This window comes from Oncorhynchus gorbuscha, linkage group LG21, assembly GCF_021184085.1.
Source record: "Oncorhynchus gorbuscha isolate QuinsamMale2020 ecotype Even-year linkage group LG21, OgorEven_v1.0, whole genome shotgun sequence".
NCBI lineage: Eukaryota > Metazoa > Chordata > Actinopteri > Salmoniformes > Salmonidae > Oncorhynchus > Oncorhynchus gorbuscha.
In genome coordinates, this window is record NC_060193.1 from 45,247,932 (window position 1) to 45,275,280 (window position 27,349).

The 27,349-nt window shown below is 43.3% G+C and overlaps 1 protein-coding gene across 1 annotated transcript; it reads left to right on the forward strand.

The window, feature by feature from the left end:
- The first annotated feature begins 903 nt into the window (after positions 1-903).
- On the forward strand, positions 904-27,098 carry LOC124007948 (contactin-associated protein-like 5). The gene is made up of 23 exons (XM_046318841.1): positions 904-1,293; positions 1,746-1,856; positions 2,453-2,646; positions 3,716-3,863; positions 8,275-8,478; positions 8,660-8,844; positions 9,018-9,161; positions 13,447-13,720; positions 13,887-14,030; positions 14,213-14,378; positions 16,063-16,169; positions 17,862-17,981; positions 18,442-18,642; positions 19,213-19,369; positions 19,536-19,663; positions 19,857-20,027; positions 20,302-20,520; positions 20,675-20,914; positions 21,615-21,905; positions 22,009-22,142; positions 22,268-22,571; positions 25,251-25,313; positions 25,518-27,098. Exons 1-23 carry the CDS (start codon positions 1,170-1,172, stop codon positions 25,766-25,768), a joined length of 4,080 nt encoding a protein of 1,359 aa, XP_046174797.1. The 5' UTR covers positions 904-1,169; the 3' UTR covers positions 25,769-27,098.
- Positions 27,099-27,349: the final 251 nt, after the last annotated feature.

Below are 27,349 nucleotides of genomic sequence, written 5' to 3' on the forward strand. Positions count from 1 at the left end.
GTGTGTGTGTGTGTGTGTGTGTGTGTGTGTGTGTGTGTGTGTGTGTGTGTGTGTGTGTGTGTGTGTGTGTGTGTGTGTGTTTAAAAATAAAATAAAAATGTAGGACAAAACACACATCACGACAAGAGAGACAACACTACATAAAGAGAGATCTAAGACAACAACACAGCAGGGCAGCAATACATGACAATACAGCATGGTAGCAACACAACATGGTAGCAGCACAACATGGTAGCAGCACAAAACACGGTGCCAACATTATTGGACGCATTTTAAAAAATATAATTAGACATTTAATGAGAGAAGAAACCAAAAGTATAAAAGTACAGAGAGAGCAGCAAGATCTGAAATATTATCGCAAATAAGTGATTAATAAATAAAATGACATGATTTATTAATTGGTTTAGAGCATCTGACCGTCCAATTTCAAATGGATACTGTTATAACATGAATAACACCACTTTCAGTCCGAATGACCTTGCTGGATTAATGGTGCAGAGATGATATGAGATAGATTAGGATTAGGTTTAGTATATGATGACTAACACGTTACAATGCAATAATCTGTGCTAGGCAATCACAATCAAATGCCAAGCAGCGTCTAATTAAATATAGGGCTGATGAGTTCATTATGGCATCTGAACTGAACAATCTATATGCGTCCAAATTGTTGGTCTCATGTGTTGATGCTATAGTGTGAAAGACAGCGGGATATGCAAGTCCTGGCAAACGCTTGGGCGTCCGGGGAGCTGTCTGTGGTGCTGAATCTCTCTCTCGCTCTCTTTCTCTTCTATTTGACACTTACTTTCTCTCTCTCACACACACACACACACACACGCGCGCGCGCTTTCAAATGAAGCAGGTGAGATGCTCACTGCGTGCTCAAAATTCTGATTGATTTCAAATTGGAGTCGCGACGATGCTTGTGCGTCGGAACGCACCAGAAGTAACCACCAATCCTTGATGAAGAACGTAAAGCTATTGTCCTTATAAATAGCGACTTGTGTTGCCTTGGAAACAACGTCTTGAAGATTATATTTGTGAGAGGGTCTCTACGATTTAATCACATGGCTTTTACAAAAATATTTGGAGGGTAGAGCTGGAAAGCGACAGGAACATTCTGAGTCCTGGGGCACACACAGGATCTATATTCTGGAGACCACGGGTAGATGCTGTACCGCAACTTGGATATTATGCCTGCTGTGTTGGCGAACATGAGCTCGAGAAGCGCCTCGTGGTTCTATATAGTCAGTTACTTTGTTTTAAGTATTTTTGGATCCATACATGCAGCAAGTAAGTCAATTGCAAGTCTGTTTACAGCAGCCTAACCTATTCGATATCGTTGTTTAACGTTGGCAAATATGTCTGTCACACTCTGACACTCATCCAACTCAAGTTTCGTTGTGATATTTGAGAGGTGTGTATATATAACATTTTCCCATACTAACTCTGGTAGGCTATTGTTTTAACACATTAGGACACTTATGCTAGGCTAAGAGAATGCATTTGGTGGGCTATGGAATATTCAATTTTCTTATATACAATTGCATGGAGTCTATGTCGACTTCAAGTTGACAAGTGTTAAATGCTCATTAGGCTACTCAATGTAACTGTTTTGGAGGAGTCAGAGGAAGTAGGCTACTGTCTCAGGTGGTTTGCTGGGACATTCCCTCTTTCCCTCCTGGTGGTAGTGTTTCACACTGTTGTTCACTGTAAGGTATAAAATAACCAAGATCCTCTTTCAGATAATTGCAATGGACCATTGCTATCCGTTTTGCCCGAGTCCTCCTTCGAAAGCTCTTCAACATCCTCCAGCAGTCAGCTGCCTCACTCTGCTAAGCTGAACAGAAGAGAGGGTAAGTGTTGCCCTGTTCACTGGAAGCAAAATATTGTCAGTTCTAGTGTGGGATTTGGCTGTATTGGCCGGCATCATTAGAATATGAAGATTCAGAGTGTTTAATAGTCACATGTACAGGGTTGCAGGTGTGACTGCGGGGTAAAGTGAAAATCGTAGGCTCCGGGCTCCGACATATAGGACCAAGGGAAATAAAATCATGAAAATGGTGATTTAAAAAAAACAGCAGAAGAAATAGCACTATATACATCATAACTCTAGCAGTGATTAAAAAATACGTGTCCATTGGGGTGGAGGCTGTTGAGAGGGAGAGGGGGACTGTTGAGGGGGGGGGGTTGAGAGGGGGCGTGACCATAGGGGGAGCAGCATGACCATTGAGTGGGTGTGAGGACCAAGTGAAATAAAAACAATAACAATTATGCTCAAACAAAAGACATAAATAATATACATATTAACAGCTACAACAGTGATGAATGCCGTTGTTAATTGTCACAGAGACACAGACGCGCGCACACACACACACACACACACACACACACACACACACACACACACACACACACACACACACACACATTGTACCCTTTCCTGCACCAGGAGAGGGTGGCTGGGCCCCGGAGCGGTCAGACAGACAGCCGTGGCTCCAGCTGGACCTCAGGGAGAAGATGGAGATCACGGCCATCGCTACACAGGGCCGCTCAGGGAGCTCTGACTGGGTGACCAGCTTTATGCTGCTGTTCAGTGACTCTGGCCTGGCTTGGAAGCAGTACGGACAGAGCGAAGACACTGGGGTGAGGCTCTGCCTGTCTGGCAGGTTGATATTTATTGTCATGAGTCATGCCCTGGAGGCAAGGAAGCGGCTTTTCCCGCTAGATGGGCCAGCTGCAAAGTCAAAATTGTCTATGTCGTATAAATTCATGAAAACTCAAATGTTACCATGTCACTGGATTTAGGTTAAAAGTTGGGTGAAAATAATATGAAATTCTGTTCCTCAGAATAGAGGGCATTTGTAGTTGACATGTCCCTTCAAAAAGCATAATGAGAAAAACAAGATTTGTGTAAGAAGTAGGGATTCATTTCAGGTTTTAACGGGAATCCTTCAGTGGCAGATATTACAAGACATTTTAAAGCTTTAAATTAGAGATTTTGGTTAAGTACATCACAGAAAAGTAGAATGCGGAAAATAAATGTTTTTCTGTAATTGAAGGAAGAAAATAGGAGGAAAATCAGAAAGAATGAAAATCACACTTCTGAAAATACTAAATGTAAACTTTTGTTCACCTCATCTACCCCCAGCTATTTTCTGCTCTCTGTACTCTCCCCCCAGAAGCTTCGGGTGGCCGCTTGAGAGTTACACAGAGCATAAAACACAGTCAACACAGTCTTCTGCCCTCTAGGGTCCAAGCTCTGCTGCCTTCCTTTTTGCTTGACTTGAATAACTTTATTTTGGGGGGTTTGTTTTATTTGAACAACTTCTGAATTGATTTGTGTGGCCACTGGGCCCACCAGAGACAGAGGTCGCTATTGCTTCTTCTCGTGCTGAAAAGCGAAACAAATGGGCTCAGATGGGCTTAGGCCTCCACAGAAGCAATACAAGTCATAAAAGAGCTTCATCCTCCCCTTAAATCTCATGTTCCTCCTCATTCTTCTCGAACGTTTTGGGGAAGAAATAGAAAAACTGCATCTTGACGCAAAAGCAAAGCCCTCAGTTGCCCCCGTCTGGTTACTATTCGTGGCTTTTTTCCACACGATCTTTAAATGAATGATGACTTTTCATGATCTGTTACCAATTGTTAATTGATTTGAATGTGTTTTGACCAATCTATAAAATATCTATTCTCCCGCTCCTCTTCCCAGCAGACGTACACAGGGAACACTAACTCAGAGGGTGTGGTCCAACACAAGCTGGTCCATTCCATCGCAGCGAGGTTCCTACGCTTCGTCCCACTGGACTGGAGCACTACAGGATGGATCGGCCTCAGAGTGGAGGTCTATGGCTGTGTATACAGTGAGTGGGTCATCCCATCAGGCTGTCTCTTTGTTTGTGTCAGTTGTTTGATCACCCGCAACCGCCCGACTACATGTGAAGATCGGAGGCCCGCAAATATAGAAAATGTGCTGTACTCTGACTGTATGGCACATTTTCTATATCAGAGATGGCAAAAACATTTTTGACAGGCCTTTTTATGTTTCTGCTTATAATTTCAGATTTTTTTGTATGTTATTCGTTACTCAACTTGTCTATAATTAGGTACATGCAGCTTCTCTTCTGTCATCATTTGTTGCTCTCGAAGACCAAATAAACCCTTGCTCACCAGAATAATGTCATAAATTGACAGAATTAATGCTTCAATCTAGTTGACATCACTAAAGTTTGTTTTCGCTTTCCTCTTTAATCTCTGCTTCTCTCGCGCAGCAAAGACGTTTAGGGACCGAGGAGAAAATGCAATAATGAAAAAAAAACTTGCCAGGGTCTGGGAGCACTAACAGAAAAGATTAAGAACACTATTTTGGTGTGTTGAGTCCAGTTAGGTGCAGAATTAGATACCTTCTCTTTCGGTGCCATTTCCTCCTTCTAAAGCAGGGCTGCCCAACCCTCTTCCTGTAGATCTACTGTCCCATAGGTTTTCAGTCTAACCCTAATTTAGCATATCTGATTCAGCTAGTTAAGGTCTTGTTGAGCAGCTAATTCGTAGAATCAGGTGTGTTAATTAGGGTTGGACTGAAAACCCACAGGATGGGAGCTCTCCACGAAGAGGGTTGGGCAGCCCTGCTCTAAAGCTTCTTAACACCATTATAATGCTTTAAATCCTGTCTAGTGCAGAATTAAATCCATATTTCTGAAGTCTCTTAATGTTTCACGTTCTGTTATATATTTACCATTTTATACCGTTTTGGCAGACATTGTCAGGCGTAGTGTTCAAATCACCAGCAGTAGCTGTAGATTGTCCTGAAAGAATTGAGGATTCTGCACCTGCCTCTTTTGTTGACAACCACGTTCTTCGTATTATTCTTTGGTATTATGGCGGTCCACAAATAAATGTTAAATATGCCTGGCGCCACCTACAGTATTGGCTGTGTATCAGTCTTTGTGAAAGGCATTTTTTGTGAGAAAAAAAATGCCCTACCAACTAACCCTACACCCATTGAAACCTAAAACTATTCCACTACTTGGTCCTATCTGATCCGACACCAGGCCAGCAGCCTGGGAGGACGGGACACTATTGTTCAAAACACCTTGTAACTCTTCTGCAGTAAAATCTCATACACTCAAGTACTTCTCTGCAACTGCCACCACAACATCTATCCTCTGTGATTTACGTTCCAGTCCTGCGGTTGACAACATTGAATGTGGGAATGAGTGCTGTCCTCAATGAATGTCAATTCTCCTGACGGTTATATCCATTCATCATGATCTAGTACATCTCATGGCCACAACAAGCTGTTTTAATACTAATATAGAAATATACTTTTCTTTCTTCAAACATGCATACAGAAAGACACCATTTTGAATGGCCCACAATCTTCTAAAAACAGAGTCGTGTGGCAAGATAGAAAATGTAAGATGATTCAAACTAAGGATTCCAATGAGGGATGGTAGGTAGCCTAGTGGTTAGAGAGTTGGGCCAGTAACTGAAAGGTTGCTACATCAAATCCCCGAGCTGACAAGGTAAAAATCTCTCATTTTGCTCCTGAACAAGTCAGTTGACCCACTGTTCCTAGGCTGTCATTGTAAATAAGAATTTGTTCATAACTGACTTGCCTAAATGAAATGAGTTCAATCACTACATTTCCTCTCCGTTATCCTCATGAAAGATACTGTACTTACATTTTGAGCAACATGTTCATTTGGATTTATTCTAACATTATTTTTGGTCAAGTGAAATGAACAAATCATTGAAATGACTTTGACAATGTATTGAGAGGGGATACAGATGTGGGAGAAACAGATTGAAGGGAGCGTGGAATTTAACCCCGGTCTTCGGTGGGGTGAGGAGTGATGTGTCTAAGTCAGCTGCGTTAGGCCTACCGCTATACCACGTGCTCTGCACGACTTGCATTCATTTTTATTAAGTATATAGTGCATTCGGGAAGTATTCAGACCCCTTTCCACATTATGTTACGTTACAGCCTCATTCTAAAAATGTTTTTTTTTCTCCTCATCAATCTACACACAATACCCCATAATGGGGCGGCAGGGTAGCCTGGTGGTTAGAGCGTTGGACTTGTAACCGGAAAGTTGCAAGTTCAAATCCCCAAGCTGACAAGGTACAATACTTCCCGAATCCCCAAGCTGACAAGGTACAAATCTGTCATTCTGCCCCTAAACAGGCAGTTGACTCACTGTTCCTAGGCCCTCATCGAAAATAAGAATTTGTTCTTAGCTTGCCTAGTTAAATAAAAAATGACAAAACAAAATAGATTTTTTTTTTTTAAGCAAATGTATAAAAATGAAAAAATGAAATATCACATTTACAGAAGTATTCAGACCCTTTATGTAGTACTTTATTGAAGCACCTTTGGAAGCAATTACAGCCTTGCGTCTTCTTGGGTATGATGCTACAAGCTTGGCACACCTGTATTTGAAGAGTTTCTCCCATTCCTCTCTACAGATCCTCTCAAGCTCTCTCAGGTTGGATGGGGAGTGTCACTGCACAGCTATTTTCAGGTCTCTCCAGAGATGTTAGATCGGGTTCAAGTCCAGGCTCTGGCTGGGCCACTCAAAGACATTCTGAGACTTGTCCCGAAGCCACTCCTGTGTTGTCTTGGCTGTGTGCTTAGGGTCGTTGTCCTGTTGGAAGGTAAATCTTCACCCCAGTATGAGGTCCTGAGCGCTCTGGAGCAGGTTTTCATCAAGGATCTATCTGTACTTTGCTCCGTTCATCTCTCCCTAGATCCTGACTAGTCTCTCAGTCCCTGCCGCTGAAAAACATCCCCACAGCATGTGGCTGCCACCACCATGCTTCACCTTAGGGATGGAGCCAGGTTTCCCCCAGACGTGACGGAGCATGGTATTTAGGCCAAAGAGTTCAATCTTGATTTCATCAGATCAGAGAATTTAGTTTCTTATGGTCTGAGAGTCATGTGCCTTTTACTGAGGAATGGCTTCCGTCTGGCCACTCTACCAAAAAGGCCTGATTGGTGGAGTGCTGCAGAAATGGTTGTCCTTCTGGAAGGTTCTCCCATCTCCACAGAGGAACTCTGGAGCTCTTTCAGAGTGACCATCGGGTTGTTGGTCACCTCCCTGACCAAAGTCCTCCTCCCCCGATTGTTTTGCCGGGCGGACAGCTCTAGGAAGAGTCTTGGTGGTTCCAAACTTCTTCCATTTAATACTGATGAAGGCCAATGTGATCTTGGGGACCTACAACTCTGGATACATTTTTTGGTACCTTTCCCCAGATCTCTCCCTCGACACAATCCTATCTTGGAGCGCTACTGACAATTCCTTCAACCTCATGGCTTGGCTTTTGCTCTGACATGCACTGTCAACTGTGGGACCTTGTATAAACTTTCCAAATCATGTTCATTCAATTATATTTACAACAGGTGGACTCCAATCAAGTTGTAGAGAAGTCTCAAGGATGATCAATGGAAACAGGATGCACCTGAGCTCAATTTTGAGTCTCATAGGAAAGGGTCTGAATACTTATGTAAATAGGGTATTTCTGTTTTTCATTTGTAATCCACTTGCAAACATTTCTAAAAAGCCGTTTTCACTTTGTCATTATGGGGTATCGTGTTTCGAGTGATAATAATATATATTTTTTAAATCAATTTTACAATAAGGCTGTAAAGTAACAAAATGTGTAAAAATGGAAGAGATCTGAATACTTTCGGAATGCTCTGTATGTTGGTTGTTTTGTGGAGTCAATTTCTATTGACCCCAGAATCATTTGTTGCTGTGTGGTTGAGCGGGTGAAATTCCAACGAAATGTACTATGTTATTGCCCCTCCCCTAGTTTCTAATCTGTCCCAATAAAGCATTGAAAAAATGAAGGTGGAATTCAACAACAGAAAATGATCCACAGGCCCTTATCGTCAATCAACACACCATTAATTGTATGAGAAACATTCACAACATTCAAGTTGAAGAACCACTTTGGGGGGTGTTTCAGACTATTTTGTTTCTGTTTTACAACACATTCGGTGTATTAAAACACTCGCATTGGGTTTACATTCAAACACCCCTAAACACCAGATCTCAGATTAGGTATACTACTTTTCATGGTTATTTTTTACAGTGCATCTGCCCTTCCTCCACACAATATTTGTTGTGTTTGTGTGTGTGCGTGCATCTGATTACACACTAATGCTCTATAAAGCATTAGCACTCATTTTAACGTTATGCTGATATTCAGTAGATGGGTAATCTGACCGTGCTTTCTTCATGTTTATCTTCATCCACTATTGGTTGACAGAGTCAGATGTGGCAAACTTCAACGGCAGGAGTGCTCTGTTGTACCGGTTTAACCAGAAGTCCCAGAGAACGCTGAAGGATGTGATCTCCCTCAGGTTTAAGAGCTATGGGGCAGACGGGGTGCTGGTGCACGGGGAGGGACACAGAGGAGACTACCTGACATTGGAGCTGCACCACGGGACCCTGGCTCTGCACCTCAACCTGGGTAAGCACAGTCCAATGGTCCCAAAGCACTATTCCCTTATATTCTATCATTAGGACAAAATCAAATGTACAGTATGACATGCTGATTCTGAAGACTCCTCATTGAACCTCTGTGTGTTGTACTCTTCTTCTTCCCTCCTGCTCCTCCTCCTCTTCCTCCTCCTCCTCTTCCCTCTCTCTAGACGACGCTAAGCTCTACCCCAGCAGTGCGAATGTGTCAGTGTTCCTGGGCTGTCTCCTGGATGACCAGCTCTGGCACTACGTCCTAGTTAAACGCTCCAACAAGCAGGTCAACCTCACCATGGACGGGCACACACGTCACCTCAGCACCACAGGTGTGGAAGACTCACTGGAGGTGGACTATGAGGTGCGTCATCACTCCTTAAATGTACTGTATTTCATTAGAGCCATTGCAAACTATGCGCCGTAAATCATTCATTCATCCGTACATTACTGAATGAAATATATTTGGATGTTTTATAGGGGTGTGATCAAATCAGTAATATTTTGTTTTGAACCCACTCTCTTTGTGTCTCAAAGCTCAGCTTTGGAGGGATTCCTATACCCGGTAAACCAGGAAGCTTCCTTAGGAAGAACTTCCATGGCTGCATAGAGAACCTCTACTATAATGGAGTCAACATTATCAACCTGGCCAAGCGACGCAAGCTCCAGATCCACAGTGTGGTAGGTAAAGCATACTGTATGCACACGCTGCACTCCAACAAGAATGACCATTCATTAAAATAATTAAATAAATTACACCTAAATGAACCAGTATGGATGAATGTGGGGTGTTTTGCATTAAAAAACCAGGCGGTTCGAGCCCTGAATGCTGATACTCTGAAAGCCGTGGTATATCAGACCATATAGCATTGGTATGACAGAAACATATTTTTTGCTAGTTTAATTACGTTGGTAACCAGTTTATAATAGCAATAAGGCACCTCGGGGTTTGTGGTATATAGCCAATATATCATGGCTAAGGGCTGTATCAAGACACTGCGCTTTGTGTCGTGCATAAAAACAGCCCTTAGCCGTAGAATATTGGTTATATACCACATCTCCTCGGGCTGTATTGCTTAATTATAAATTAGTTTTGTGTCATGAAGGTTCCCACCTCTCAAAATACATTTAGAAAACTACAATGCTGGAAGACAATGCATATATACAATTGAATGGTGGTTAGGAGGAGGCAAAGTAGATGAAGTTTTCTCAGTCCATTACAGAACGCCTCTGCTCGGTCTATTTTAATATAATAATGTAAAGCTATCTCTAGAACCCTTTGGTGACCAATTACAGGCGGGCGCTGAGCCATGGACACCCACTCCCTCCCAGCCGACGGTGAGCACTGTCTGTGGAGGTAATGTGTATGTCCCAAATGGCACCCTATTCCCCATATAGTGGTCGACAAAAGTGGTGCACTGTAAAGGGAATAGGGTGTCATTTGAGGCGCATCCCAACGTGAATATGTGGTCGATAGACATGTTGAGGAGGCGGCAGTAATGAGAAATAAAAGGAAGCCACTGTTGTCATTCTTTTTAGCCCACCTGGGCAACTGTGCAGAAGGCGTACCTGGCACATTGCATAGAAGCCACTTTTGATTTTGGACAATACTTGCCCATTATTGGCCCTCTTTATCATTCAGCTTATCATTCTTATCATTTATCATTTATTTATTCTTATCATTTATCATTCTTGCTGCTGGTGATTCTTTGATCCACCTCTACGCAGACGACACCATTCTGTATACTTCTGGCCCTTCTTTGGACACTGTTAACTAACCTCCAGACGATCTTCAATTCCATACAACTCTCCTTCAATGGCCTCCAACTGCTCTTATATGCAAGTTAAACTAAATGCATGCTATTCAATCGATTACTGCCCGCACCTGCTCGCCTGTCTAGCATCACTACTCTGGACGGCTCTGACTTAGAATATGTGGACAACTACAAACACCTAGGTGTCTGGTTAGACTGTATACTCTCCTTCCAGACTCACATTAAGCTTCTCCAATCCAAAATTGTATCCTTCACTCATGCTGCTAAACATACCCTAGTAAAACTGATCATCCTACCAATCCTCGATTTTTCCGATGTCATTTACAAAATTGCCTCCAACACTCTGCTCAAAAAATTGGATGCAGTCTATCACAGTGCCATCCGTTTTGTAACCAAAGCCCTGTCGTGTCTTTGGCTATGCCAGATTAAGTGATATGACATCCTATTCTATAAAATAATTTATCCGTAATTAATATTACCTGATTGAGCTAATTATGTAAATGTAATTAACTAGAGAGTCGGGGCACCACAAAATAATATTTATAGAGCTGTTATCTTCCGAATAAACTCTTAAAGACCTAGTAATATTTTACATCAATAGCAGTCAATATTAATCGTCACCTTAATTCAGTCTCATCTGAAAGTTGTAAATTCTTGGTTATCTGCACGAACCCTGGCTAACAAGTTGAATCAGCAATACAAAATTGGGTTTAATTATTTATTTACTAAATACCTAACTAATCACACAGAATTACATATACACATAATTAATCATAACTTGATTACAAATTACGTCATAAAGGAAAACGTCCCTAGCGAGCGGAACAGATATGACAGCTGGTTACACAAAAGAAAAGGGACTGGTTTTGAGTGAAAGAGAGGGAAGACTGAGGGACACAGGGAGAAGCTGTGCTATCGTAAATACAGTATTTTATGCATTCTAAATTACCACCCATTTGGAAAAGGAAAATGCAATAAATATTTACTCTGAGCTGCGCTTCGGTAGGTTGGTGATAGATGGAAGGCCGTGTTGCCCACCCGAGTCCTTTGAAGAATGTATCTGCTGGTAAATTGAATACGTTGTAGTGATGTCGTTGTGTGGTAGACGGGATACTTTGTCTGTTCCTTCCTAACCTGCGTTTGCAGTTGCTGTTGCTAACTTAACGGCTAGGAGGTATCACTTCTGTAGTGAATAAGAGTTCAAAGTTCATACCATTCACAACCAAAGCTCACGCTGATGTTGGCTTCGTTCTGTAGTTATTATCTGAACCATTCTGACATCGGACCGTCATCCTCACATCCTCGGAACAGGAGGTTATATGGTCGTCAAGGCTTTAAATAGGAAGGGAGAAAAGGGGTGTGTTTCACAGTTTACAACCTACATGTATGTCTCCTCACGTGGGCGGGCCACTTAGTCAGGCCTAATTCACTCATGAAAACCCAATTCTCACATTTTAGAAGCTAAAATCACATTTCATCCCATCACGAATAATTTCATATTCAAACATCTAAATTGAACAACAATTCCATGTGAATCCGATAACTACATTTACATTTACATTTAAGTCATTTAGCAGATGCTCTTATCCAGAGCGACTTACAAATTGGTGCATTCACCTTATGACATCCAGTGGAAGAATCACTTTACAATAGTGCATTTAAATATTTTAAGGGGGGGGGGGGTGAGAGGGATTACTTATCCTATCCTAGGTATTCCTTAAAGAGGTGGAGTTTCAGGTGTCTCCGGAAGGTGGTGATTGACTCCGCTGTCCTGGCGTCGTGAGGGAGTTTGTTCCACCATTGGGGAGCCAGAGCAGCGAACAGTTTTGACTGGGCTGAGCGGGAACTGTACTTCCTCAGTGGTAGGGAGGCAAGCAGGCCAGAGGTGGATGAACGCAGTGCCCTTATTTGGGTGTAGGGCCTGATCATAACTCTGATGTGTAGACTTTACACTGTAGAGTTTGTCATCTTATCATTGATGAGAATGTCTCAGATGACAAACGAACTAACATCATATTCATTAAGTACCACTGCATATGTTCAATTGGTCGGATTACCAGAATATAAGTGAATGTAAGTGCTGTGCTTGTTGAATGTCCTTCCCTATAAGCGTACTGCAAGTCCATTGTCAATTTGTTTAGTGTAAAATAGCATTGTATCTGGTTAAACACATATTTAAGGGTTGGTAACAGGCTGATTGGTTGGCTATTTGAGCCAGTAAAGGGGGCTTTACTATTCTTAGGTAGCGGAATGACTTTTGCTTCCCTCCAGGCCTGAGGGCAAACAATATCTAGTAGGTTTAAATGGAAGATATGGCAAATAGGAGTGGCAATATCGCCCGCTATTATCCTCAGTCATTTGTCATCCAAGTTGTCAGACCCCGGTGGCTTGCCATTGCTGATAGACAACAATACTTTTTTCACCTGTTCCACACTCACTTTAGGAAATTCAAAAGTACAATTTTTGGTCAGATATACTTGGATGTGTAGAGTCAGCGTTTGTTGCTGGCATGTCATGCCTAAGTTTGCTAATCTTGCCAGTGAAAAAAACATGAAAGTAGTTGGCAATATCAGTCGGTTTTGTGATGAATGAGCCATCTGATTCAATGAACGATGGAGATGAGTTTGCATTTTTCCCCAAAATGTTATTGATGGTGCTCCAAAGCTTTTTTACTGACATTCTTTATGTCATTTATCTTTGTTTCATAGTGTAGTTTCTTATTCTTTTTATTCAGTTTAGTCACACGATTTCTCAATTTTCAGTACGTTTGCCAATCGGTTGTGCAGCCAGACTTATTTGCCATTCCTTTTGCCTCATCCCTCTCAACTATACACATTTTCCATTCCTCATCAATCCACAGGGATTTAACCATTTTTACAGTCGTTTTCTTCATGGGTGCATGCTTATTAGTAACTGGGAGAAGAAATGTCATTAAAAAAATGTGTCAAGTGCAGATAGACAGCCAGCGCCTGAGTTCTGTTCTCCTCTGTGGCAGGCACCTTCTGTATATGTCACAGGAAAGGACAGCAGAACAGGCACACAAAAGGAATGACTTTCCATACTGTATACAATGTCCATCTCTTTGAACAGTTGCTATTTAGCAACTAAACTAACTAAATAAAAGACATTAGTAGGCTACCACTGAATGGGTATAGTATTGATCCCTACTTGTCCTTTCCCCTATTCCCCAGGGCAACGTGACCTTCTCGTGCTCTGAGCCCCAGCCCCAGATGGTGTCCACCACCTTCCTATCCTCCAGCGGTAGCTACCTGTCTCTACCCCTGGGGCCTCTTGGGGTGTGGGGGCTGGACGTACACTTCCACTTCAGGACCTGGAACCAGGAAGGACTTCTGTTCTCCACCGGCCTGGCACAGGGATCAAAGCACCTGGTTTTGCAAATCAGCAGAGGCCAACTGCACCTAATGGTCCATGGAGCTGCTGAGCAGAAAACAAACATTTCCATAGGTTAGCAGCTAGCTGGCTAGAAAAAGGCACCTCATGGCATGTCAGAGTGACTTTACAGTGGCTAATGTTTGCTACGTTTGCTAATAACAATGAACTGGCAGCATTATGGGACTGCAGTAAATGTAGCCTAAGCCATGCTGTGTTTTTCTGTGTTCTGTTTCACTAGAAGTTGGTGTAACTGATGGCCTGTGGCATTCTGTTAGTCTGAGCTACAGAGATTTGATGGTTTCCCTGGTCTTGGACAATGAGCCAACATCTACCATGGACGTACAAAGTCATGCAGACTTAGGTAATAGTGTATTTTTCGGAGGTAAGATGGCAGTCTTTAAACTATTGCTTATTATTGGTGGAAAATTGGTAACGACTGTGTCTTAAATTATGCTTGAATTTCATATGTGTGTGTTTTAATTAGATAAGGGCTTCATCAACATGTGTTTGATGACTATTTCTGGAATGATTTAGCAATACAAATATTGTCATGATTTCCAACAGGTTGTCCCCAATACAGTGGTGACTGTAAGAACCCTACTGTGGCCTTCCAGGGGTGCATGCGTCAGATCCTCCTAAACAACCAACTTGTGGATCTACCCCGTGTGCAGCAAGGGCTTTTGGGTAATTACAGCAAGCTTCAGTTCGCCATCTGTGGGATCCGCAACAGGTAAGCACACAAAATCTCAACAATTCATGTTTTTATATCTTGTATATATCTTTAGTTACTGTAGGTGACACTTTTCTATTCCATATAAGGGAAAGTATCTCTGTTTCTGTCTCTTCAATCTATCAGTATCACATGTGTATGACCTGAGATCAGATGGAAGGACTCCCATTACAACAGACAGTATGACATGTGTATGACCTGAGATCAGATGGGAGGACTCCCATTACAACAGACAGTATGACATGTGTATGACCTGAGATCAGATGGAAGGACTCCCATTACAACAGACAGTATGACATGATGACCTGAGATCAGATGGAAGGACTCCCATTACAACAGACAGTATGACATGTGTATGACCTGAGATCAGATGGAAGGACTCCCATTACAACAGACAGTATGACATGTGTATGACCTGAGATCAGATGGAAGGACTCCCATTACAACAGACAGTATGACATGTGTATGACCTGAGATCAGATGGAAGGACTCCCATTACAACAGACAGTATGACATGTGTATGACCTGAGATCAGATGGCAGGACTCTCATTACAACAGACACTATAACATGTGTATGACCTGAGATCAGATGGAAGGACTCCCATTACAACAGACAGTATGACATGTGTATGATCTGAGATCAGATGGAAGGACTCCCATTACAACAGACACTATAACATGTGCATGACCTGAGATCAGATGGCAGGACTCTCATTACAACAGACACTATAACATGTGTATGACCTGAGATCAGATGGAAGGATTCCCATTACAACAGACAGTATGACATGTGTATGACCTGAGATCAGATGGCAGGACTCTCATTACAACAGACACTATAACATGTGTATGACCTGAGATCAGATGGAAGGACTCCCATTACAACAGACAGTATGACATGTGTATGATCTGAGATCAGATGGAAGGACTCCCATTACAACAGACACTATAACATGTGTATGACCTGAGATCAGATGGAAGGACTCCCATTACAACAGACAGTATGACATGGGTATGACCTGAGATCAGATGGAAGGATTCCCATTACAACAAAGAGCTTTTTCCTGGGCTGGATCCTAAATGGCACCATAGTGCTCTACTTTTGACCAAAAGTTGTGTACTATATAGGGAATAGGGAGCCATTTGGGACGCATACCCCTGGACTGTATGCCTGTACTGTCACACTGCCAAAGCCAGAAACATCCTCTGAATAATTAATTTGTGTGTCTGTGTGTGTCTGTGTGTGTGTGTGTGTGTGTGTGTCTCTGTGTGTGTGTGTGTCTCCCATCCCATCCCTCCCTGGGCATCTTTCCCTGCCAGTATTGATTTGCCCGTGTGCCAGCTCTGACCATTAGGCTGAGTGAGAAATATGTTGTGGCTGTGCCAGAGCAGGCAGCAGTGATTAGGTTGACGCTCTCCAGGAGTCACACTCTGTTTCCTCCCTAAGCCTGCTCTATGGAGGAATGGAGAGACGGAGGGGTGGAGGGAACAGGCAGAGGAGACAGCACAGACAGTGGCTATATCGAGGGTTATAGACAGTGGATATGCAAAGACACAACACTATGATAGAGGAACTGCCTTATATATCTATTTTATCTTCTATTAATGTCTTTTCATGCTACTGTATGCCGCTCTGCAGTCATGAGTTATGTTCGGAGTGTGAACATGTCTCTCTCTCCGTAGATGTCTGCCTAATTTTTGTGAGCATGACGGACGATGCACCCAATCATGGGATACTTTCTACTGTGACTGCTCAGGGACAGGCTACACTGGAGAAACCTGTCACAACTGTAAGTCAACCTGTCACAACTGCGGCCCAATTGTAATGCCCGTGATACATTTGGGCTGACTTTGGATATCCCTATGGGGTTAGTTAGAGACCATCGGTAAATTACCCAAGGTACATGGGACAATGTGTTCAAATTCCAATAGCTCCAAATTTCAAATGCTTAAAAACCTCAAACCAACTATACATTTTAGAAATACCTATACAAATATTGAAAGCATTTAAAGAGAAAACTAAAAGGTGTGTAATATGAAAATATTGTCTCATTTACATTTTGTAATTTATCGATGGTCCCTAACTAGCCACAGGGATAGGCTATCCAAAGTCAAACCAATTTTGCCATGGTCGCTCGCACACCAGCTGGCTGAAGCTAATTGGCTAAATTATTTGGGTAACTCTTCCCACCGGCGAAGACACACAAGAGACCCACATCAAACTACACCCCAAAACCAACTCAGTCGCCCTTTAAACTGGTTCCTTCATGATAATGAAAATATTCACCTGTGAAAAGATACAGTACAAATACACTCAGTGGACAGTTTATTAGTTACAAAACCCTGCTCGAGAAAATGGTTCGCTCCTACAGACTGTGAGTCGCGTTGCCATGGCTTGCTACATAAACGCAAGCAGACAGGCATCGGGGCATTCGGTTACTGTTGGATTGAACTTTTAGAATGGGCAAAAATGAGTGGGCATGGTGTGAGCCAGGCGCACCGGTTCCAGTATCTCAGAAATTGCCGGCCTCCTGGGCTTGTCACGCACAACAATGTCTAGGGTTTACCGAGAATGGTGTGATGAATAAAAAACGTCCAGTCAGCGGCAGTCCTGTGGGCAAAAACAGCTCATTGATGAGAGGTCGAAGGAGAATGGCAAGAATCATGCAAGCTAACAGGTGGGCCACAAACAGGCGAATAATGGCACAGTACAACAGTGGTGTGCAGAACGGCATCTCGGAACGCACAACTCGTCGGTCCTTGTCACGGATGGGCTATTGCAGCAAACGACCACACCAGGTTCCACTCCAATCAGCTAAAAACAGAAAGAAGAGCCTCCAGTGGTCACGCCATCACCAACACTGGACAATTGAGGAGTGGAAAAACTTTGCCTGGTCCGACGAGTCCCAGTTCCTATTGCGTCATGCTGATGGCAGAGTCAGGATTTGGTGTAAACAGCATGAGTCCATGGCTCATCCTACCTGGTGTCCACCCGGTACAGGCTGGTGGGGTATTGGTGTGGGAAATGTTTTCCTGGCACACATTAGGTACCTTGATACCAAGTGAGCAACATTTCCATGCCCAAAGAATTCAGGCTGTTCTGGGGGCAAAGGGGGTCTGACCCGGTACTAGACGGGTGTACCTACTAAAATGGCCACCGAGTGTATATTATGTTTAATATACTGTATAGAGTGACTAAAGTTACATTAGTGTTTCCACTATTTCCCATCACTGAACTCTCATTGATATTCCCATCAGGGTGTCATAAATTGTGAAGTGGAGGGCACTTTACTGACTGCTGAATTATAATGTACCTCAACCCCCGGTTAAAAGCTGCCGTGGATTTCTTATTCAAACCTTTACCGTTCACACATTTTGCGTGTGACAAGAAAATGTAATTGAGTGCTCTTGGCATACGTTCATACATTTACAGAAACACACGTATGGGCTATTGATATAAGTATTCATCTTGCTTCCCACAGCTATTTATGAAGCGTCGTGTGAGGCACACCGACAAATGGGGAGTACGTCTGGCTACTTCTACATTGATCCAGATGGGAGTGGTCCTCTAAAGGCAACACTGGTCTACTGCAACATGACTGGTGAGCTCATGGCTTGGCATAGCCTGGTTAAACCAGACTGAATTCTAGTGAATCAATGGTGAGCACAGCGTTTGGTAACCAGGCTAGGCCGGGGAAGCTACTGATGCAGTTTTGGGATATTCTCAATTAGATAATATGGGGCTAATGCGATTAAGGTCTCTCTTGGAAAAGAGATGTTATCTCAATGAGAAAAACCTGTATAAATAAAGGTGAAATAAATCAAATGTAAAAGTGTGTCCACCACTTTACACATCTTTGTTCATCTCTGGTGTACTTTCCATACAGTTGACTAACCCAAATTAAATTAACAATTAGAAATGTGAAGGACACCTATCTTGGAAAACAGAATTACATTCTAGAAGTCTTTCTCATGCTAATATGATAATCTGGATTATCCACTGTGCTGTTAACCCGAATATCCTGTATATAAAGTAAAATGCCTGCTTTGTCTTCCCTATAGAGGACAAGGTATGGACAGTGGTGGACCACAACAACAGGGGGTTTGTGAATGTGACTGGAGCCACAACAAAGAAGCCGTATGTGATGCGGTTCAACTACACAGCCTCCCTGGAGCAGCTCCGCACTCTGATTGGACGGTCTGAGCACTGTCAACAGGAAGTGGTCTACAGCTGCAGGAAGTCACGTCTCTTCAATACTTGGGGTGAGTCTTATTGGAAGCCTGATAAGTGCAAACAGTATACAGAGAGCTCAAGTTTAATTCAAATTACACAATGGATTTCTGCAAAAAGAAAGTTGTGCGAAAATATTCAGAGTGAGTTCTAAGTATTGCCGAACCCTCTGCTCCCTTTGATTCCAACTCCCACTGTGAAAAAAAGCCTCACTGAGTTCTTCTGCTGTCTCGCCTGGGGATTTTTTGTTTCTCATATGAAATATTGATGCAGGCGTTCTTGTTTTAGATACAGGCAAGACAATATGTCAAGACGAGGTATTTCACCAACTTGCGGTGGAATTGCCTACAAAATCAATTAGTCTCCCTAGGCAGACGTTTGCCTCCCACGGCGTGCGTCGTAGGGCCGGGTGTACAGGACTAAAAATCAATCATGTGTTTTCTATGATGGCAGAAGATGAACCTTTGGGTGTAGCAGGTGAACATGTTCTATGTGCCAAGCAGATCACGTTGGCCAGTCAAAAAGAGGAGAGTTGAACATGTAATACATCGTTTTCTTTTCATAGAGTTTGCATGATGGAAATAAATGTGCCTTGGTTGTAGACGGGAGGCCCCTGTCGTGGTGGCTGGACCGGAGTGGAGAGAAACAGACCTACTGGGGAGGCTCTGTACCTGGGGTCCAACAGTGCTCCTGCAGCCTGGAGGAGAACTGCATCGACATGAACTACTTCTGCAACTGTGATGCAGACACACACTTATGGTACAGTGGATGCCAATGTGTTTTATGACCTGCATTAACAACATTCACCTGTTTTTACCAATTAGTCTTTCCTTCTATTAATGGATCATTTCTCAGAGCTTTGAGTACATCTTTAAATTGAGTAAACTGAGGTTGTGTCTAAATTTATCTTGCCTTTTTCCAACAGGGTAAACGACACAGGATTGCTGTCCTACAAAGATCACCTACCACTGACTGAGATTGTAATAGGAGACACCAACAGGACAGGCTCAGCAGCTGTATACAGAGTCAGCTCCCTTCACTGCAACGGTGACAGTAAGTTTAGTTCAGTTCATATAATTATTCCAAAAGCGAATGTGCCAATAACAATTATATTTTTTGTTCATACAGACTATGCCAACGAAAAAGTTATGTATTTTTGTAACAGTAGGGGGAGGTCAGGTAAATTGTCCGAGTTATTACATTTTCAGTTACTTTATTTTTTAACTGTACTTTCCTGTATTTGCAGGGTTCCTGTGGAATTCAGCCTCTTTCTATCCTGGGTCGTCATCCCTCCACTTCCCTAAGTTCCAGGCTGAGCTCAGTGCGGACATCTCCCTGTATTTCAAGACCACAGCTTCCTCTGGTGTTCTCCTGGAGAACCTGGGGACCGCTGACTTCATCACCCTGAAGTTGACCAGTGAGTCTGTCTCTCCCTGAATCTCAAATCAACCAAACCCTATAACTCCTCCCTAGTCACTTGTGTAAATGATCACCTCAAGTTGAAACCTTTTCTGTTCTAGATGAAAGATGACTTGGACTTGATTAGATAGTTCTGATAACATTATGGACAACTGTGGTTTAGTCGGGAGAATACATTGGCCCAGGAGCCAAAGACTCCAAGCCAAAGACAAATCCATCTTAAACAAAAGTGGGCCACATTTTGAACTTTAATTTCAGTCTGTCCTCCTCAGCTCCCTCAGCTATAACATTCATCTTTGACGTGGGGAATGGCCCAGTGGACTTGGCGGTGACGTCCCCTGTCCCCTTGAATGATAAGCAGTGGCACTACGTTAGGGCTGAACGCAACCTGAAGGAGGCTTCCCTGCAAGTGGACCAGCTGCCCCTACACACTCTGGAGGCCCCCTCTGAAGGGCACTACCGCCTGCAGCTCAAAAGCCTACTGTTCATAGGTAGGCACTAGACTCAGGTCAAACCATAACAACACTTTCTTTGCATATTAGATACTGTTTCATTCCACATTGGAAGTAGTATTCTTCTATTTCAAGAGCAGTTTAAACGTACCGTTTATACTTCCTGTGTTTCCTGCCGCCTACTTCCTGCCAGGAGGATCCACCTTCAAAGAGAGCAGTTTCCTGGGCTGCATCCGTGCATTGACCCTGAACGGCGTGACCCTTGACCTGGAGGAGCAGGCCAAGTTGACCCCAGGAGTGACCCCAGGCTGCCCTGGTCACTGCAGCGGCTCTGCTAGTGTCTGTCATAACAGAGGGCGGTGTATGGAGAAAAACAGTGGATATGTCTGTGACTGTACACACTCTGCCTACAATGGACCACACTGCAAGAAAGGTGAGTAAACCCCAACAAACAGCAATAAGCTAAACAAAAAAAGATTGCGAGAAGCTGAGTTAATGACTCTCTTTGTGGTTAGGAAAATGTATGAAAGTATGAAATTAGATTTAGAAAAGTATTATTTCAAAAGATTTTGGAAGTGTATTTGATCAAAGGGGTGATCAAAGCATGTATTAAAAAGATCAGAGATGCTTTCTTTTCAATCCCTTGGGCTCTTTCAGTTCCATTAATCCGAAACTAATAGGACGGGCCAGGACATATTTTCTGTTGGACTGAATTCCATTCAAAAGCTGTGTTCATGCTGGCCTGACACACAACAGGACTCCTGCTGAGACCACGCCACCCATTATGGATGAATCCTGTATTCATCCACTGGCATCAAAGCGGGTTTTATCACTTCAGATATCACCTATTCACAGCGTTTTGAATGGACAGGGTCGTGCTTTAGGGGTAGGTGCACTTGGTACCTCAGAGAATGTGTGACTTCTGTTTGATCCATTGACGATCTAGCCGTGTTTCTTTGAGTTTTACTCTTTCAAAGCATCCCTTTTGTTCTGACCCATTCAACATTCAGATAAGCCGGTTCTTGCAAATGCTGTTGGAATCAGTGTCTGAGATCAACAGCACAACACGGCACTACTGAATGAGGAGCCTTCTAACACTAACAACAACATCCGTGTTTGTATCCCTGTGACAGAAGTGTCAATGTCCTTCGAGAGTGGCTCCTCGGTGACCCTTACCTTCCAGATGCCTTTCCCAGTCATGCACAACAGAGACCGAGGTAGCCAGTCGTCTAGCCGTCAGCCAATCCATAACCAGTCGTCTAGCCGTCAGCCAATCCATAGCCAGTCCTCAGGCATCTATGCCAACGACGGCGAGTCCAGAGAAAACGTTGCCCTCAGCTTTCTGACGACTCGCACCCCTGCCATGTTACTCTGTGTCAGCACCTACCATCAACAGTACCTGGCTATCATCCTCGCTAACAACGGTAGCCATCTTTTTGCCATCTCCGTCCATTGTTATCTCTGTGTTTATCTCATAACAGCACCGTAAGAGGAGACGCTTTTTATGATTTTCTTAAACTTTTGTAGGGAGTCTGCAGATCTGGTTCCGCCTGAACAGAGAGGAGAGAGCCGAGATCATTACTCCCAAAGCCTCCAGCCTAGCCGATGGGCAGCTCCACCGTGTCCAAGTACACCGGGAAGGCAAAGACCTTTATATCCAGGTTAGTGATCTCTATCTGAATCTATTTCAACATAGCAAAGCATTATGTTTATAGCTGAGACAGTCAGCCCACCTTGATGGCATGTTCAAGTGTATTTGGAAATGTTTGCTTTTTTCTTCAACCAGATTGACAAAGACATCGACCAGAAATACAACCTTTCTTCTGACCTGAAGATGAACACACTACGATCTCTGACTTTGGGTAAAGTCACAGCTACATCAGCAGGACATGCTGGTTTGGCTGAGGAGGTGCTTAGGGCAGGATCCAAGGGTTTCATTGGCTGCCTGTCGTCTGTCCAGTTCAATCATTTGACACCGCTGAAGACAGCCATTCTGAATCATGGAAGCTCATTAGTCCATGTTCTTGGCAATCTAGTTGAATCGAACTGTGGAGCCTTAGCTGATAGTACAACTTCACAATCAACATCTGGTGAGTTTAATAGCATTGATGTCAATCATGTTTGGCTTCACAATATGGATTTTATTTATGTAATTCTATTAGCATACAGTGCATTCGGAAAGTATTGAGTTTTCCAACATTTTGTTACATTACAGCCTTGATTCAACCATTTATTCACCCTCATAAGTCGACACACAATACCCCATAATGACAAAGTAAAAACGTTGTTTGTTTTTTTCCTCAGTACTTTGTTGAAACACCTTTGGCAGCGATTACAGCCTCAAGTCTTTTTGGGTATGACGCTATAAGCTTGGCACACCTGTATTTGGTAGTTTCTCCCATTCTTCTCTACAGATCCTCTCAAGCTCTGTTAGGTAGGATGATGAGCTTCACCGCACAGCTATTTTCAGGTCTCTCAAGAGATGTTTGATCGGGTTCAAGTCTGGGCTCTGGCTGGGCCACTCAAGGACATTTAGAGACTTGTACCGAAGCCACTCCTGCGTTGTCTTTGCTGTGTGCTTAGGGTCGTTGTCTTGTTGGAAGGTGAACCTTCACCCCAGTCTGAGGTCCTGAGCACTCTGGAGCAGGTTTTCATCAAGGATCTCTCTGTACTTTCCCCGTTCATCTTTCCTTCGATCCTGACTAGTTTCCCAGTCCCTGCCCCTGTACAACATCCCCACAGCATGATGCTGCCACCACCATGCTTCACCGTGGGGATACTGCCAGGTTTCCTCCAGACATGACGCTTGGCCTTCAGACCAAAGAGTTCAATCTTGGTTTCATCAGACCAGAGAATCTTGTTTCTCATGGTCTGAGAGTCCTTTAGGTGACTTTTGGCAAACTCCAAGTCGGCTGTCATACCACCCTGCATACCACTGCTGGCTTGCTTCTGAAGCTCAGCAGGGTTGGTCCTGGACAGTCCCTGGATGGGAGACATGATGCTGCTGGAAGTGGTGTTGGAGGGCCAGTAGGAGGCACTCTTTCCTCTGGTCTAAAAAAAATATCCCAATACCCCAGGACACTGCCCTGTGTAGGGTGCTGTCTTCCGGATGGGATGTTAAACGGGTGTCCTGACTCTCTGAGGTCATTAAAGATCCCATGGCACTTACCGTAAGAGTAGGGGTGTTAACCCCGGTGTCCTGGCTAAATTCCCAATCTGGCCCTCGAACCATCACAGTCACCTAACAATCCCCAGTTTACAGTTGGCTCATTCTTCCCCCTCCTCTCCCCTGTAACTATTCCCCAGGTCGTTGCTGTAAATGAGACTGTGTTCTCAGTCAACTTACCTGGTAAAATGATGGATAAATAAAAATAATAAAACATAATAGACAGGTGTGTGCCTTTCCAAATCATGTCCAATCAACTGAATTTACTACAGGTGGACTCCAATCCATTTGTTGAAACATCTCAAGGATGATCAATGGAAGCTGGATGCACCTGAGCTCAATTTTAGGTCTGATAGCAAAGGGTCTGAATACTTATGTAAATAAGATATTTCTGTTTTTTATTTGTAATACATTTGCAAAAAAAATTCTAAACCTGTTTTTGCTTTGTCATTATGGGGTATTGTGATGTCATTATGGGGTATTGTGATGTCATTATGGGGTATTGTGCTTAGATTGATGGGGGAAAACATTAATTTAATCCATGTTAGAATGAAGCTGTAACGTAACATTTTACATTACATTTAAGTCATTTAGTAGACGCTCTTATCCAGAGCGACTTACAAATTGGTGCATTCACCTTATGACATCCAGTGGAACAACCACTTTACAATAGTGCATCTAAATATTTTAAGGGGGGAGGGGGGTGAGAAGGATTACTTTATCCTATCCTAGGTATTCCTTAAAGAGGTGGGGTTTCAGGTGTCTCCGGAAGGTGGTGATTGACTCCGCTGTCCTGGCGTCGTGAGGGAGTTTGTTCCACCATTGGGAGCCAGAGCAGCGAACAGTTTTGACTGAGCTGAGCGGGAACTGTACTTCCTCAGTGGTAGGGAGGCGAGCAGGCCAGAGGTGGATGAACGCAGTGCCCTTATTTGGGTGTAGGGCCTGATCAGAGCCTGGAGGTACTGAGGTGCCCCCTCACAGCTTAAGCACCATGGTCTTGTAGCGGATGCGATTCAACTGGAAGCCAGTGGAGAGAGCGGAGGAGCGGGGTGAAGAGAACTTGGGAAGGTTGAACACTAGACGGGCTGCGGCGTTCTGGATGAGTTGTAGGGGTTTAATGGCACAGGCAGGGAGCCCAGCCAACAGCGAGTTGCAGTAATCCAGACGGGAGATGACAAGTGCCTGGATTAGGACCTGCGCCGCTTCCTGTGTGAGGCAGGGTCGTACTCTGCGGATGTTGTAGAGCATGAACCTACAGGAACGGGCCACCGCCTTGATGTTAGTTGAGAACGACAGTTTGTAACAAAATGTGGAAAAAGGGAAGGGGTCTGAATACTTTCCGAATGCTCTGTAAATCCAAATTATGCAAAGGATTGTAACGACTGTAAGTACCACAGAGTGGGTCTTTAATGACTCATTAACTTGACCTATCTCTTTTAGGTTTTGACATGAGTAGGCATAATTACTCAATTAAATGACTCATTGATTGAAATGCCTTTATAAATTCCACGTAGCCTTTCATCGACCACCGAATATAATTGAAGGTCATGTCTGACATCTCCTTTGTTTGCTTGCTTCCTTTCTTCTGGAATAAATCATTCAGAGGGTGTCGATAGGGGCATAGATCGACTGAAGAAGACAAGAAGTGATTCAGCAGTAATTGGAGGTTAGCCAGAAGATCATCCCCAGTTATCTGTTTCTTCATAATTGCAATGATGTAGCAAATTATTTAATTTCTGTCAGTGTACAGCCATTCTCCCTGAAACAAATACTCTTGACTTTAGAGATATTCAAATTTACCAAGTAACCCCAGGAATTATTCACTTTAAAGTAAAAGCAATGTTCTCTCTCTCTGGCTCTCTCTTCCCAGGTCTCATCACAGCTGCGTTCCTCATCACCCTCTGTGCCGTGGCCGTGACGTCGTGCATCCTGTACCGCCGCTGCAGCCACACCCACCCCCAGGAGAAGTCCTCCATCTCACAGAAAAAGGATCCCAGACACAGCCCGGAACACAGCTACCCTGCAGGCCTGGAGAACAGCTACCCTGTAGACTTGGTCTTGGATCTAAACCTGGACCTGCTCAGCTCTGTGAGTCACAGCAGAAAGGAGTACTACATCTGATGCCACCATAGCCTTCTTTGCCCAATCTCCTGCCTCCTGTTCCGCACACTGTTCTGCCTGGCCTCAAATACAGAACAGGCCCCCCTGGGTAGGTTAGTCACCTGCCTGTCCCTGAGCTTTCTAGGAGCAGTGATCATTGGTTATCCATTCCCTGTGTGGCTCCAAGAACGACCCAACGGAGGATGGTCATTCCGCAGTTTTATATCTCAAAGGCTGTTTATTGGGGCATGGGAGCTGTACCACTTTTTATGTGCAATGACAATTGGAGAACATTTATTATATATCTACTTTATATTATATTGCCCTAACGTCGGGAGACAAAAAGCCTCAAAGAATCAGATCCACCCCAGTGACTTTATAAGCTCACTTTATATAGCCTACCATTCTGAATGCACAATTAAAGGGATTTATCCGTTTGGGGTTGGTTGGGCACCGGTACTCTAACTCACTTACTTGTATTCACTTGTGGATTGTGAATGTGATAACGACTGATTAATGATGTTCGCCCATCTGCCAAGGCAAGTTCTGGGCAAGCAATGCACCTGCTCTTGCTCCCTGGCTAAACCACTGATCAAATCCCACTGGGAAGCATTGTGACTGTGTGCCAAGGACCTTGTGGCTGGCCCCTTTAGTTCTCTGAACACGTCGGTTTTCTGTTCCCAGTACGTTGTTTTGTTGGGCCCTCACTGCCAATAACCCTTTCATTTTGATTTTTTTTTTTTTTTTGCATCGACCATCACTGACGTCCTGCGACATGTTATGATTTCATGAATCACCAAAGAGTGGTACAGTCAACGGATACTAGATGTCTGAAAGTCAAAATGTAGTACAGTACAACGTTATGTGATTGTGCTAGTAACTTTTGATGAATTATCTCATAGACCTTAAGAAGATAACCAGAGGGCGTTTAGGGTGTAAAGGTCACTTCATTCTCAGGAGAGCGCTTGTCCTGGTTGTTGTCGTTGTGAGCTTTGTTGAACGGAGAAGTACAGTGTTGTACACATTTGCTGCGGTCTCCTCCAGAAACCATGTTCCTTGCTCTTACGTTGGTGAAACGTCAAGTCTTCATATTTTGCACAATTAGCAAACCAACAGAACAAGCCAATTGTACAACAAATCTGCGTGGCACGCTTGCTATACAAACGGAACATGTATTCGGGGGACGATTTTCTGTCATGAAAGACCCACGATAAAGGATTGTTATTGGCTGTTTATATTATTTCAAGTGCATTAGGTCATTTATCTACAGGATGTTATTGTAAAAGATGTACCTCACTGATACAATGAATTTAAATATTCTATTTATTTTGAATTTGTTTTCTAGAATTATTCAGGTATATTGTAAACAAATGTATATTTAATAAATACATTTTTACAGCTTTACGTGAATAACAGTATATGTCGTGATTTGATATGTCTTATTCTTATCTCGCTATCCCAAATCTCTTTTGCCTCTTCCAGCTGAGCTTGGGTCAGTACAAAGTTACACACTGTTATCTGTCATAATGTCTTAAAAACATATATGATCAAAGTCTGGCATTGTGATTTATCCGCAATATAAATTTACCCCACACTATCACA